The sequence below is a fragment of the Poecilia reticulata genome, chromosome 16, assembly GCF_904066995.2.
Source record: "Poecilia reticulata chromosome 16, P_reticulata-male-v2, whole genome shotgun sequence".
NCBI lineage: Eukaryota > Metazoa > Chordata > Actinopteri > Cyprinodontiformes > Poeciliidae > Poecilia > Poecilia reticulata.
This window is the reverse complement of record NC_088845.1, coordinates 1,707,796-1,723,768: the sequence shown is the minus strand read 5'-3', so window position 1 is coordinate 1,723,768 and position 15,973 is coordinate 1,707,796. Positions and strand designations below refer to the sequence as shown.

Genomic DNA, 15,973 nt, shown 5'->3' with positions numbered 1-15,973 from the left:
ATGAGCATATTTCAGGAACGCTGGTTTCAACTCTTCATGACCTCAATAATAAAACAGCATAATGTCCCTCACACGGCGCTGTCAAAGTAAAACAGATGATTAAATTGTTTTACTGACTGAACAGCAACTTTTTTTACAAAACAGAACCGAAACAAGGCAGGACCTGAGATCTACTGTCCGCAGTGCTAACCGGTTCATGCTAACGCTAACCTTTCATAGAGGTGCCATTATTTTTAACCACGTCTGCCTCATTAATTTATTTTTAAATACTGAACCACAATCCAAAGGCAGAGGCTAAATTTCAGTTTGAAGTTTTTCAGTGACCACTGAGAGTTTTCTGGTCATTAACAGAAGGATAAAAACAATCTGCTCAGTTTATGCTGCAGTTCTGTAAAGACGACACTAGGAGGCGTTTTACCTCCCAGAGAGCAAACATGATAAACTGGAACTAGCATCCTGGTCTTCAGGAAATAAGACTTCATGGATTAAATGTGTAGCAAAGCAAGTGAAGAGCAGGTTTAAAGGACCAAAACTGTGTTGACTGTGTTCAATGCAGTCAAATCAAAGACATTATTTCTGTAACATTTAATGTAATGTGAGACGTTCCAGTGGACCTCCGGTCACTCAGCTGTCTGGTCACCTGATTTTCTGCATCAAATCAAGGAGTTTGTTTCTTCTTAGGCTCTAACACAGGGGTGTCAAACTCCAGTCCTCGAGGGCCGGTGGTCCTGCAACTTTTAGAAGTGCCTCTGCTGCACCACACCTGAATAGAATAATTAGGTCATTAGCAAGGCTCTGGAGAACTGAGGAGGTAATTAAGCCATTTGATTCAGGTGTTTTGTACCTGTTTCACATCTAAAAACTGCAGGACAGCGGCCCTTCAGGACTGGAGTTTGACACCCCTGCTCTAACAGATACGTTAACGTTCATCTGTGTGATCAAATGGATCCTCTTCTTGCTAAACGATCCACTTCAGGCTGTTCCAGTGAGACAGAGACGAGGCAGGTCAAACTGTTTAAGATGGAAACGTTGGTCTGTTGCTAACCTGAACTGAGTGAGCAGGGCCAGAACCGCGTTATCTTCTCATGTTTAAAAACAATCATAAAGGTAACAAACTTCGTTGCGACTTCCTTTAGGTGACGCGTTTCAGAAAAGGGGATTTTCACTCTGAGCCGCGGAAGGTGAGGAAAACACGGAGCTTCCAGTGAGCAGCAGCTGCTCCTTGATTTCAGGAGCTGGAGCAGAAGGATCAGTTCAGACGATGAAGAGGCAGCAGCACCTCCAACAGCCACTCGTCAAACCCAGAGCTGCAGATTCAGTCCCTGCTGGGAGGAACCTTGAAGCAGACAGAGGACCCACCGGGTGCCGCTCCCGTCAGCTGGGAACCAAAACTGGGACAACGGCTCACACTGGCTCAACAAGACCGGACAATAAGAGGTTAGAGAAAAATACTGCCTGCTCTGATTAGCCTCAGTTCTAGCAGCAGATTTCAGGCAGACGGGTCAGAATTCAGTGAGCGTGGATCCGTCCTGCTGGGCTCCAGCTGGACAATGCATCAGGTCATCAAATCATCTTCGTCTGGTTTCTGGCTCCACTGTTCACCAGCTGCACTAACACTAAAACAGTAATAATGACGCATGAATGTAAAAGTCTACAAAACAGCCAAGCAAGTTGGAATCCATGCAGAAAGAATGAATTTAGGGGAAACCAAGTGGGCTGAACGTATTCAGACTTAGCAAAGGCACTAAACAGAACCGCTAGCTCCGCAGTCACCACGTCTTCATCCAGCAGGAAACATCCAGGGTCTGGTGGAAGGACAGACAGACTGACATCATGAACGTGCATGAAATCAGAGGAACGTCTCCGAGTCGGATCTGAGCTCGGCAGCATGAAGGCGGTTCTGAAAGCAGGAGGGCAGAACTAAGAAGAGTGCAGGAGCCGACCTGAAGAAGGGTTTATATCAGAAAGAGAAGCCTGCTGTCTAACGACAGGATCAGAGACAGGACGACTGACTGGTTGCCATGGTAACCCCCGTCTTTTCCAGGGGACCTGGTCGGATCGAGTTTCAAGGCATCACCTTTCTCCACCGGGAAGACAGAAACAGTGATCCGTCTGCCACGGCGTGGGTCCAACAGTTCTTCATCCGGCTGGTGTGGACCGGTTCAGGGCTGGTGTGGACCGGTTCAGGTCCGGTTCAGGTCCAGTTCAGGTCCTGTTCGGGTTCAGGTACGGTCCAGGTTCAGGTCTGGTCCGGTTCAGGTTCAGGTCTGGTCCAGGTCCGGTCCACCAGTCTCAGTCCTTGTCTGTCTTTCGTGACAGCAGAAAGACATTCAGGCGTCTGTTAGGAACGACCTCAGAGCAGAGAAGCTCCAACCAGGCAGAGGTTTACAGAGAGGAAGCAAAAGCTACTGAGGTGGGCCAGCAGAGAGGAAGCAAAAGCTCCTGAGGTGGGCCAGCAGAGCATCGTGTCAATCAGGACGTGTGGAATATCTGAGCTGTTAGCATGTTAGCATGAGCCTCACAAAGCTAACTGCTGCTGAACAGCCGTCCTGCCCACAGCATCACCTTATTCAAGTTACCTTTCATTTACTTTTGTAAGTATTTTTGAATTTGAACCCAACAAATCAAAATCAGCCCTAGAATCTGGGAGACGGTTGATTCGGTTCCTCCTTTAGACTTTGACTATGCCAACCTGTAAACCTGCCACCGTCTCTCCGGTTCAGATTCAGAGAAGTGACACCATCTCACCACCTGCTGCCACATCTCGGGGTATTTGTTGCAACTTCTGAGCCAATGGAGGAAACGCTGTCAGAGGAGCGCAGGTAGGCACCTCGTTACCTTGGTAACGCCTTATCAGGTGATTAGAAACCCACTTGTTGAGACAGAGAGACAGCAGAGAGATGTGGGAACAGATGGCGGTGAAGCCCTCTCCTCCCCATCCTGCCCTCTGCCGTCCCCCCCCGTCTCCCCGGCAACAGCCCCCCCCCCCCTCCCCCCTCCTGTTACCTGGCAGACGACGGGGAACTGCGGTCTGTTGACGTGGTGCCGATCGATCCCCAGCGGGAACACTGCAGCCAGCGCCATCATGCAGCCCACCGCTGTCATGTTGTTCAGGTAGGGCTGAGAGTTCTGGATGTAGCTGCAACAGATTCACAGCAAACACAGTCAGTCACACACACACACACACACACACACACACACACCCTGCTTTCTGCTGGAAGGTGCAATTAGAAAGGAAACAAGTCGGAGGAAATGTTCTGATTTTTGTTAACCGTTTGCGTGTTTTTTCGTCTTTTGTCACTCTGAGAAAAGGGGCTGGAAATGGAAAGACTCCAGGGTTTCTCCTCTGAAGTGTGATTTCCAGGCACGAGGATAATTAGTGTTGACAGAAGGCGACGTGTCGTCGTCGTCGTCTGTGCAACAGGACAGTTTCAGGTGAAGAGCTACTTTTCCCAGAGAGAAAGGAAAATGTGTTGCGTTCTCTGCAGAGAAGCAGAAAACATTATTTTTCCCTAATTAACTGTGAATTAGCAGAAACGTGTTGCTTTCGCTGCAGAACGGCTGATCACAACTAAAGCTTCATGAATTTAAATACGAGTAAAATCAACACTTTATAACGATGAGAGCAGTTAGTCACTTACACCACCTGGACAAACAAGAGATGAAAACAGATCATTTACCCTCAAATCCCTCAGATTAGGAATAAAAGCCAGACGGCGGGGAAGACGTCTCCCAGCTGATGACGTTTGATCCGACGTTTTTATGAAATTACGGGCCGACGCTTCGTAATCCACATAATCTGCAGTAAAAATGGCCGTTCCTTCAGACGAGAAGCTCAACGCTGTACTGACAGATTTGGGGGGCAATTTGGAGGTGTGTGTGCTTTTACAGCTGGGAGTTTGCACATTTAAAAATCGTAAAAATATAAATGTTCCTTACAGAAACGTCTAGTCCCAAAAGCACAGAGCTAATCCCAAACTGCCGCGCAGTCTGTGACTGCTTCATAAAATCTCCTCAGAGGGAGAAATTCCTCATCCGGACAAATAAATCACAGCGTTCAGAGGTCCACAGGTCCGTCCCTCCATTTCACATGAGGCTGTGTTTAACCTCAGAAACCATCGGCTGCGTTTATCCTCAGAAACCATCGGCTGCGTTTATCCTCAGAAACCATCGGCTGCGTTTAACCTCAGAAACCATCGGCTGCGTTTTTCCTCAGAAACCATCGGCTGCGTTTAACCTCAGAAACCATCGGCTGCGTTTATCCTCAGAAACCATCGGCTGCGTTTAACCTCAGAAACCATCGGCTGCGTTTATCCTCAGAAACCATCGGCTGCGTTTAACCTCAGAAACCATCGGCTGCGTTTATCCTCAGAAACCATCGGCTGCGTTTAACCTCAGAAACCATCGGCTGCGTTTATCCTCAGAAACCATCGGCTGCGTTTAACCTCAGAAACCATCGGCTGCGTTTATCCTCAGAAACCATCGGCTGCGTTTAACCTCAGAAACCATCGGCTGCGTTTAACCTCAGAAACCATCGGCTGCGTTTATCCTCAGAAACCATCGGCTGCGTTTATCCTCAGAAACCATCGGCTGCGTTTATCCTCAGAAACCATCGGCTGCGTTTATCCTCAGAAACCATCGGCTGCGTTTAACCTCAGAAACCATCGGCTCCGTTTTTCCTCCGAAACCATCGGCTGCGTTTTTCCTCCGAAACCATCGGCTGCGTTTTTCCTCCGAAACCATCGGCTGCGTTTTTCCTCAGAAACCATCGGCTGCGTTTAACCTCACAAACCATCGGCTGCGTTTAACCTCAGAAACCATCGGCTGCGTTTAACCTCAGAAACCATCGGCTGCGTTTAACCTCAGAAACCATCGGCTGCGTTTTTCCTCAGAAACCATCGGCTGCGTTTAACCTCAGAAACCATCGGCTGCGTTTATCCTCAGAAACCATCGGCTGCGTTTTTCCTCAGAAACCATCGGCTGCGTTTTTCCTCAGAAACCATCGGCTGCGTTTAACCTCAGAAACCATCGGCTGCGTTTATCCTCAGAAACCATCGGCTGCGTTTTTCCTCAGAAACCATCGGCTGCGTTTAACCTCAGAAACCATCGGCTGCGTTTAACCTCAGAAACCATCGGCTGCGTTTTTCCTCAGAAACCATCGGCTGCGTTTATCCTCAGAAACCATCGGCTGCGTTTAACCTCAGAAACCATCGGCTGCGTTTAACCTCAGAAACCATCGGCTGCGTTTAACCTCAGAAACCATCGGCTGCGTTTATCCTCAGAAACCATCGGCTGCGTTTATCCTCAGAAACCATCGGCTGCGTTTAACCTCAGAAACCATCGGCTGCGTTTAACCTCAGAAACCATCGGCTGCGTTTAACCTCAGAAACCATCGGCTGCGTTTATCCTCAGAAACCATCGGCTGCGTTTATCCTCAGAAACCATCGGCTGCGTTTATCCTCAGAAACCATCGGCTGCGTTTATCCTCAGAAACCATCGGCTGCGTTTATCCTCAGAAACCATCGGCTGCGTTTAACCTCAGAAACCATCGGCTCCGTTTTTCCTCCGAAACCATCGGCTGCGTTTTTCCTCCGAAACCATCGGCTGCGTTTTTCCTCCGAAACCATCGGCTGCGTTTATCCTCAGAAACCATCGGCTGCGTTTTTCCTCAGAAACAATCGGCTGCGTTTATCCTCAGAAACCATCGGCTGCGTTTAACCTCAGAAACCATCGGCTGCGTTTTTCCTCAGAAACCATCGGCTGCGTTTAACCTCAGAAACCATCGGCTGCGTTTATCCTCAGAAACCATCGGCTGCGTTTAACCTCAGAAACCATCGGCTGCGTTTAACCTCAGAAACCATCGGCTGCGTTTATCCTCAGAAACCATCGGCTGCGTTTATCCTCAGAAACCATCGGCTGCGTTTATCCTCAGAAACCATCGGCTGCGTTTATCCTCAGAAACCATCGGCTGCGTTTAACCTCAGAAACCATCGGCTCCGTTTTTCCTCCGAAACCATCGGCTGCGTTTTTCCTCCGAAACCATCGGCTGCGTTTTTCCTCCGAAACCATCGGCTGCGTTTTTCCTCAGAAACCATCGGCTGCGTTTAACCTCACAAACCATCGGCTGCGTTTAACCTCAGAAACCATCGGCTGCGTTTAACCTCAGAAACCATCGGCTGCGTTTAACCTCAGAAACCATCGGCTGCGTTTTTCCTCAGAAACCATCGGCTGCGTTTAACCTCAGAAACCATCGGCTGCGTTTAACCTCAGAAACCATCGGCTGCGTTTATCCTCAGAAACCATCGGCTGCGTTTTTCCTCAGAAACCATCGGCTGCGTTTTTCCTCAGAAACCATCGGCTGCGTTTAACCTCAGAAACCATCGGCTGCGTTTATCCTCAGAAACCATCGGCTGCGTTTTTCCTCAGAAACCATCGGCTGCGTTTAACCTCAGAAACCATCGGCTGCGTTTAACCTCAGAAACCATCGGCTGCGTTTTTCCTCAGAAACCATCGGCTGCGTTTATCCTCAGAAACCATCGGCTGCGTTTAACCTCAGAAACCATCGGCTGCGTTTAACCTCAGAAACCATCGGCTGCGTTTAACCTCAGAAACCATCGGCTGCGTTTATCCTCAGAAACCATCGGCTGCGTTTAACCTCAGAAACCATCGGCTGCGTTTAACCTCAGAAACCATCGGCTGCGTTTAACCTCAGAAACCATCGGCTGCGTTTATCCTCAGAAACCATCGGCTGCGTTTATCCTCAGAAACCATCGGCTGCGTTTATCCTCAGAAACCATCGGCTGCGTTTATCCTCAGAAACCATCGGCTGCGTTTAACCTCAGAAACCATCGGCTCCGTTTTTCCTCCGAAACCATCGGCTGCGTTTTTCCTCCGAAACCATCGGCTGCGTTTTTCCTCCGAAACCATCGGCTGCGTTTATCCTCAGAAACCATCGGCTGCGTTTTTCCTCAGAAACCATCGGCTGCGTTTATCCTCAGAAACCATCGGCTGCGTTTTTCCTCAGAAACCATCGGCTGCGTTTTTCCTCAGAAACCATCGGCTGCGTTTTTCCTCAGAAACCATCGGCTGCGTTTAACCTCAGAAACCATCGGCTGCGTTTAACCTCAGAAACCATCGGCTGCGTTTAACCTCAGAAACCATCGGCTGCGTTTATCCTCAGAAACCATTGGCTGCGTTTTTCCTCTCTGCCTCTGGATCCGTCTTTGGCTCCACCTGACGGTCAGACAGGCTTCCATCCCGACATGAGTGAACAGCGGAGCGCCAGGTGTGTCAGAGTTGGATCAAACTCCTTCAGAGGATTCGCTCTGCAGCTCAGAGTCCGACTCCTAATCGCTCCTCCGCTGACCTTCCCTCATGAGGCCACGCCGCTTATTTACACACATTAGCATATAAACACATTTACTGATGAGCGCTGACCTTAATCCAACCTTTTAATATGTCTGAAACTTCACATGCTGTCAGTTTTCTGATCACCTAATCCGCCTCGCTGCAGCCGACTGTCCTGCACCTTTAACTAGAATTCATCCAGGAAAATGATCACGCTTTGTCCGAGCGAACTGGACTCAGCTCTGCAGGTTCAGGCGGTTTAAATGCGTAAAAGGAGTTAAAATAAACTCCAGTTAAAATCTGTCACCCATGAACACGTAAAGGTCAAATTCTGCTTGTTTTGCCATTTTCCTGTGAATCATGAAATAATTGCAGCTGATTTTTCCTCTGACCTGAGAAGGTTGACATGCTGGGAGGCTCATTTCCTGCAGCGACCTAATCAGGATGTTATGGAAAATAAACGCAGGCTTTATGTTTATTCCGACAGATTGTGGTCAAATATAGATAAACTAAAAGTTTATCTATATTTATAGATAAACTAAAAGTCAACGCAGGATAAAACCAGCGAGTTTCGTTTCGGACGGATGAATTTTGATCATCACGGCTTACAGAGAAATGTTCCAAATATTCAGAGTGAAGATTATTAAATGTTCAACAGCACATTGATGCGTGTTAATGGAAAGTTGAGTGGAAGGAAAAAGTGTGATCTAAACGGTTGCTGATGTCATCGTCCCTGATTCTCTTTTTCTGTTTCTCTTCAGAAAATTATAAAGGAAAAATGTTTTTCAGGAGCCGACGTTCTTTTCAGATGAATATTTCCGTTCATTTGGACTCGTCTGCTCTGACTGACCGACCTGCAGCTGTTCATGACGGAAAACAGAAATTCCTCGAAATGTGGACAAACTTTTCTCGTTTATTTTAATAAAAATTAAACACTTCAGTTTAAATTCGCCTTACGGTCATATTCAGTAATTTTACAGAAAAGTTAATTCCCTCCACGTCGACACATCAAATGGATTAATTTAAAATCCTTATTCCTGCTAATTATGATTTTCTGCTTACAGCCGTTTAAATTACGACATTTATGTTAGATCACATCAGAGCAATTAAATGAACGTTTTAATACGGAAACTTAATGAAAGTTTAATACTGACTGAATTTATGTTGAAGGGTTTAAAACTCAACATGTGAGGAAATGAGTTTTTCAGAAAGATAGAAAATGTGTTTTCTGTGAATTATATAAACTGTATTTGGTGTTTGAACTGTTAGGATAGGAAGTCTAACCGTTTTTATATCGGCTCTGAAATATTCACAGACCCAAAAACACGGAGGGAAAAAGAAGAAGAAGAAGAAGAAGAACTGCAATTTATTTATAGAAGTAGAACAAATAGATGCGGAGTTTCTATTTGATTAATTGCAGCGTTTTGTTTTACTTTATTCACTGTTTTATTGCTCATTTTATCTTCTCCTAAAGAAGAGACATTTATCCATCATGAGGGGATTCAGAACCAGCCTGACAAGATGTTCGGGTCCAAGAACCCGAGCAGAAACAAGACTTAGCATCTGTTTTCTGAACCAGCTCTGGTCCAGGTGTGAATCACCGGAGCGTCGAAACGTTTCCTGAACTTTGCTGCAGAGCTGCGGAGGTCAGGCTCTGCGTGTCGCTCCTAAAACCGATCGATTCGGTTTCTGCCCTCCTAAAACCGATCGATTCGCTTTCTGCCCTCCTAAAACCGATCGATTCGGTTTCTGCCCTCCTAAAACCGATCGATTCGGTTTCTGCCCTCCTAAAACCGATCGATTCGGTTTCTGCCCTCCTAAAACCGATCGATTCGGTTTCTGCCCTCCTAAAACCGATCGATTCGGTTTCTGCCCTCCTAAAACCGATCGATTTGGTTTCTGCCCTCCTAAAACCGATCGATTCGGTTTCTGCCCTCCTAAAACCGATCGATTCGGTTTCTGCCCTCCTAAAACCGATCGATTCGGTTTCTGCCCTCCTAAAACCGATCGATTTGGTTTCTGCCCTCCTAAAACCGATCGATTCGGTTTCTGCCCTCCTAAAACCGATCGATTCGGTTTCTGCCCTCCTAAAACCGATCGATTCGCTTTCTGCCCTCCTAAAGCCGATCGATTCGCTTTCTGCCCTCCTAAAGCCGATCGATTCGGTTTCTGCCCTCCTAAAGCCGATCGATTCGGTTTCTGCCCTCCTAAAGCCGATCGATTCGCTTTCTGCCCTCCTAAAGCCGATCGATTCGGTTTCTGCCCTCCTAAAACCGATCGATTCGGTTTCTGCCCTCCTAAAACCGATCGATTCGGTTTCTGCCCTCCTAAAACCGATCGATTCGCTTTCTGCCCTCCTAAAACCGATCGATTCGCTTTCTGCCCTCCTAAAGCCGATCGATTCGGTTTCTGCCCTCCTAAAGCCGATCGATTCGGTCTCTGCCCTCCTAAAACCGATCGATTCGGTTTCTGCCCTCCTAAAACCGATCGATTCGGTCTCTGCCCTCCTAAAGCCGATCGATTCGGTCTCTGCCCTCCTAAAACCGATCGATTCGCTTTCTGCCCTCCTAAAACCGATCGATTCGCTTTCTGCCCTCCTAAAACCGATCGATTCGGTTTCTGCCCTCCTAAAGCCGATCGATTCGCTTTCCGCCCTCCTAAAGCCGATCGATTCGGTTTCTGCCCTCCTAAAGCCGATCGATTCGCTTTCTGCCCTCCTAAAACCGATCGATTCGCTTTCTGCCCTCCTAAAACCGATCGATTCGCTTTCTGCCCTCCTAAAACCGATCGATTCGCTTTCTGCCCTCCTAAAACCGATCGATTCGCTTTCTGCCCTCCTAAAACCGATCGATTCGCTTTCTGCCCTCCTAAAACCGATCGATTTGGTTTCTGCCTTCCTAAAACCGATCGATTCGGTTTCTGCCCTCCTAAAGATGATCGATTCGCTTTCTGCCCTCCTAAAACCGATCGATTCGCTTTCTGCCCTCCTAAAACCGATCGATTCGCTTTCTGCCCTCCTAAAACCGATCGATTTGGTTTCTGCCTTCCTAAAGCCGATCGATTCGGTTTCTGCCCTCCTAAAGATGATCGATTCGCTTTCTGCCCTCCTAAAACCGATCGATTCGCTTTCTGCCCTCCTAAAACCGATCGATTCGCTTTCTGCCCTCCTAAAACCGATCGATTCGGTTTCTGCCCTCCTAAAACCGATCGATTCGCTTTCTGCCCTCCTAAAACCGATCGATTTGGTTTCTGCCCTCCTAAAACCGATCGATTCGCTTTCTGCCCTCCTAAAACCGATCGATTCGGTTTCTGCCCTCCTAAAGCCGATCGATTCGGTTTCTGCCCTCCTAAAGCCGATCGATTCGCTTTCTGCCCTCCTAAAGCCGATCGATTCGCTTTCTGCCCTCCTAAAGCCGATCGATTCGCTTTCTGCCCTCCTAAAGCCGATCGATTCGGTTTCTGCCCTCCTAAAACCGATCGATTCGGTTTCTGCCCTCCTAAAGCCGATCGATTCGGTTTCTGCCCTCCTAAAGATGATTGATTCGCTTTCTGCCCTCCTAAAGCCGATCGATTCGGTTTCTGCCCTCCTAAAGATGATTGATTCGGTTTCTGCCCTCCTAAAGCCGATCGATTCGGTTTCTGCCCTCCTAAAACCGATTGATTCGCTTTCTGCCCTCCTAAAGCCGATCGATTCGCTTTCTGCCCTCCTAAAACCGATCGATTCGCTTTCTGCCCTCCTAAAACCGATCGATTCGGTTTCTGCCCTCCTAAAACCGATTGATTCGCTTTCTGCCCTCCTAAAGCCGATCGATTCGCTTTCTGCCCTCCTAAAGCCGATCGATTCGCTTTCTGCCCTCCTAAAGCCGATCGATTCGGTTTCTGCCCTCCTAAAGCCGATCGATTCGGTTTCTGCCCTCCTAAAACCGATTGATTCGCTTTCTGCCCTCCTAAAGCCGATCGATTCGCTTTCTGCCCTCCTAAAACCGATCGATTCGCTTTCTGCCCTCCTAAAACCGATCGATTCGCTTTCCGCCCTCCTAAAGCCGATCGATTCGCTTTCCGCCCTCCTAAAACCGATCGATTCGGTTTCTGGCCTCCTAAAGCCGATCGATTCGGTCTCTGCCCTCCTAAAACCGATCGATTCGGTTTCTGCCCTCCTAAAACCGATCGATTCGGTTTCTGCCCTCCTAAAACCGATCGATTCGGTTTCTGGCCTCCTAAAGCCGATCGATTCGCTTTCCGCCCTCCTAAAACCGATCGATTCGGTTTCTGGCCTCCTAAAGCCGATCGATTCGGTCTCTGCCCTCCTAAAACCGATCGATTCGCTTTCTGCCCTCCTAAAACCGATCGATTCGGTTTCTGCCCTCCTAAAACCGATCGATTCGGTTTCTGGCCTCCTAAAGCCGATCGATTCGGTTTCTGCCCTCCTAAAGCCGATCGATTCGCTTTCTGCCCTCCTAAAGCCGATCGATTCGGTTTCTGCCCTCCTAAAACCGATCGATTCGGTTTCTGCCCTCCTAAAACCGATCGATTCGGTTTCTGCCCTCCTAAAGCCGATCGATTCGGTTTCTGCCCTCCTAAAGCCGATCGATTCGGTCTCTGCCCTCCTAAAACCGATCGATTCGGTTTCTGCCCTCCTAAAACCGATCGATTCGGTCTCTGCCCTCCTAAAGCCGATCGATTCGGTCTCTGCCCTCCTAAAACCGATCGATTCGCTTTCTGCCCTCCTAAAACCGATCGATTCGCTTTCTGCCCTCCTAAAACCGATCGATTCGGTTTCTGGCCTCCTAAAGCCGATCGATTCGCTTTCCGCCCTCCTAAAGCCGATCGATTCGGTTTCTGCCCTCCTAAAGCCGATCGATTCGCTTTCTGCCCTCCTAAAACCGATCGATTCGCTTTCTGCCCTCCTAAAACCGATCGATTCGCTTTCTGCCCTCCTAAAACCGATCGATTCGCTTTCTGCCCTCCTAAAACCGATCGATTCGCTTTCTGCCCTCCTAAAACCGATCGATTTGGTTTCTGCCTTCCTAAAACCGATCGATTCGGTTTCTGCCCTCCTAAAGATGATCGATTCGCTTTCTGCCCTCCTAAAACCGATCGATTCGCTTTCTGCCCTCCTAAAACCGATCGATTTGGTTTCTGCCTTCCTAAAGCCGATCGATTCGGTTTCTGCCCTCCTAAAGATGATCGATTCGCTTTCTGCCCTCCTAAAACCGATCGATTCGCTTTCTGCCCTCCTAAAACCGATCGATTCGCTTTCTGCCCTCCTAAAACCGATCGATTCGGTTTCTGCCCTCCTAAAACCGATCGATTCGCTTTCTGCCCTCCTAAAACCGATCGATTTGGTTTCTGCCCTCCTAAAACCGATCGATTCGCTTTCTGCCCTCCTAAAACCGATCGATTCGGTTTCTGCCCTCCTAAAGCCGATCGATTCGGTTTCTGCCCTCCTAAAGCCGATCGATTCGCTTTCTGCCCTCCTAAAGCCGATCGATTCGGTTTCTGGCCTCCTAAAGCCGATCGATTCGCTTTCTGCCCTCCTAAAGCCGATCGATTCGGTTTCTGCCCTCCTAAAACCGATCGATTCGGTTTCTGCCCTCCTAAAGCCGATCGATTCGGTTTCTGCCCTCCTAAAGATGATTGATTCGCTTTCTGCCCTCCTAAAGCCGATCGATTCGGTTTCTGCCCTCCTAAAGATGATTGATTCGGTTTCTGCCCTCCTAAAGCCGATCGATTCGGTTTCTGCCCTCCTAAAACCGATTGATTCGCTTTCTGCCCTCCTAAAGCCGATCGATTCGCTTTCTGCCCTCCTAAAACCGATCGATTCGCTTTCTGCCCTCCTAAAACCGATCGATTCGGTTTCTGCCCTCCTAAAACCGATTGATTCGCTTTCTGCCCTCCTAAAGCCGATCGATTCGGTTTCTGCCCTCCTAAAACCGATCGATTCGCTTTCTGCCCTCCTAAAGCCGATCGATTCGGTTTCTGCCCTCCTAAAGCCGATCGATTCGGTTTCTGCCCTCCTAAAACCGATTGATTCGCTTTCTGCCCTCCTAAAGCCGATCGATTCGCTTTCTGCCCTCCTAAAACCGATCGATTCGCTTTCTGCCCTCCTAAAACCGATCGATTCGCTTTCCGCCCTCCTAAAGCCGATCGATTCGCTTTCCGCCCTCCTAAAACCGATCGATTCGGTTTCTGGCCTCCTAAAGCCGATCGATTCGGTCTCTGCCCTCCTAAAACCGATCGATTCGGTTTCTGCCCTCCTAAAACCGATCGATTCGGTTTCTGCCCTCCTAAAACCGATCGATTCGGTTTCTGGCCTCCTAAAGCCGATCGATTCGCTTTCCGCCCTCCTAAAACCGATCGATTCGGTTTCTGGCCTCCTAAAGCCGATCGATTCGGTCTCTGCCCTCCTAAAACCGATCGATTCGCTTTCTGCCCTCCTAAAACCGATCGATTCGGTTTCTGCCCTCCTAAAACCGATCGATTCGCTTTCTGCCCTCCTAAAACCGATCGATTCGGTTTCTGCCCTCCTAAAGCCGATCGATTCGCTTTCTGCCCTCCTAAAACCGATCGATTCGCTTTCTGCCCTCCTAAAACCGATCGATTCGCTTTCTGCCCTCCTAAAACCGATCGATTCGCTTTCTGCCCTCCTAAAACCGATCGATTCGCTTTCTGCCCTCCTAAAACCGATCGATTCGCTTTCTGCCCTCCTAAAACCGATCGATTCGGTTTCTGCCCTCCTAAAACCGATCGATTCGCTTTCTGCCCTCCTAAAACCGATCGATTCGGTTTCTGCCCTCCTAAAGCCGATCGATTCGGTTTCTGCCCTCCTAAAGCCGATCGATTTGGTTTCTGCCCTCCTAAAACCGATCGATTCGCTTTCTGCCCTCCTAAAACCGATCGATTCGGTTTCTGGCCTCCTAAAGCCGATCGATTCGGTTTCTGCCCTCCTAAAGCCGATCGATTCGGTTTCTGCCCTCCTAAAACCGATCGATTCGGTTTCTGCCCTCCTAAAGCCGATCGATTCGCTTTCCGCCCTCCTAAAGCCGATCGATTCGGTTTCTGCCCTCCTAAAGCCGATCGATTCGGTTTCTGCCCTCCTAAAACCGATTGATTCGCTTTCTGCCCTCCTAAAGCCGATCGATTCGCTTTCTGCCCTCCTAAAACCGATCGATTCGCTTTCTGCCCTCCTAAAGATGATCGATTCTGTTTCTGCCCTCCTAAAACCGATCGATTCGCTTTCTGCCCTCCTAAAGATGATCGATTCGGTTTCTGCCCTCCTAAAGATGATTGATTCGCTTTCTGCCCTCCTAAAGCCGATCGATTCGGTTTCTGCCCTCCTAAAGCCGATCGATTCGGTTTCTGCCCTCCTAAAGATGATTGATTCGGTTTCTGCCCTCCTAAAGCCGATCGATTCGGTTTCTGCCCTCCTAAAGCCGATCGATTCGGTTTCTGCCCTCCTAAAGATGATTGATTCGGTTTCTGCCCTCCTAAAGCCGATCGATTCGGTTTCTGCCCTCCTAAAACCGATCGATTCGCTTTCTGCCCTCCTAAAGCCGATCGATTCGCTTTCTGCCCTCCTAAAGCCGATCGATTCGGTTTCTGCCCTCCTAAAACCGATCGATTCGGTTTCTGGCCTCCTAAAGCCGATCGATTCGCTTTCCGCCCTCCTAAAGCCGATCGATTCGGTTTCTGCCCTCCTAAAGATGATCGATTCGGTTTCTGCCCTCCTAAAACCGATCGATTTGGTTTCTGCCCTCCTAAAACCGATCGATTTGGTTTCTGCCCTCCTAAAACCGATCGATTTGGTTTCTGCCCTCCTAAAGCCGATCGATTCGGTTTCTGCCCTCCTAAAGATGATCGATTCTGTTTCTGCCCTCCTAAAACCGATCGATTCGCTTTCTGCCCTCCTAAAGATGATCGATTCGGTTTCTGCCCTCCTAAAGCCGATCGATTCGGTTTCTGCCCTCCTAAAACCGATCGATTCGGTTTCTGCCCTCCTAAAACCGATCGATTCGGTTTCTGCCCTCCTAAAGCCGATCGATTCGGTTTCTGCCCTCCTAAAGCCGATCGATTCGGTCTCTGCCCTCCTAAAACCGATCGATTCGGTTTCTGCCCTCCTAAAACCGATCGATTCGGTCTCTGCCCTCCTAAAGCCGATCGATTCGGTCTCTGCCCTCCTAAAACCGATCGATTCGCTTTCTGCCCTCCTAAAACCGATCGATTCGCTTTCTGCCCTCCTAAAACCGATCGATTCGGTTTCTGGCCTCCTAAAGCCGATCGATTCGCTTTCCGCCCTCCTAAAGCCGATCGATTCGGTTTCTGCCCTCCTAAAGCCGATCGATTCGCTTTCTGCCCTCCTAAAACCGATCGATTCGCTTTCTGCCCTCCTAAAACCGATCGATTCGCTTTCTGCCCTCCTAAAACCGATCGATTCGCTTTCTGCCCTCCTAAAACCGATCGATTCGCTTTCTGCCCTCCTAAAACCGATCGATTCGCTTTCTGCCCTCCTAAAACCGATCGATTTGGTTTCTGCCTTCCTAAAACCGATCGATTCGGTTTCTGCCCTCCTAAAGCTGATCGATTCGCTTTCTGCCCTCCTAAAACCGATCGATTCGCTTTCTGCCCT

General features: G+C 48.8%; 1 protein-coding gene across 1 annotated transcript in view; it reads right to left on the bottom strand.

Annotated features, from left to right (window-relative positions):
* The window catches only part of gabbr1a (gamma-aminobutyric acid (GABA) B receptor, 1a), a 105,193-nt gene that overhangs the window by 16,018 nt on the left and 73,202 nt on the right, over positions 1 to 15,973 (bottom strand). The window contains exon 17 of the mRNA XM_081597566.1: positions 3,007 to 3,139. Within this exon, the coding sequence (XP_081453692.1) occupies positions 3,007 to 3,139 (133 nt within the window). The remainder of the gene's footprint in view (positions 1 to 3,006; positions 3,140 to 15,973) is intronic.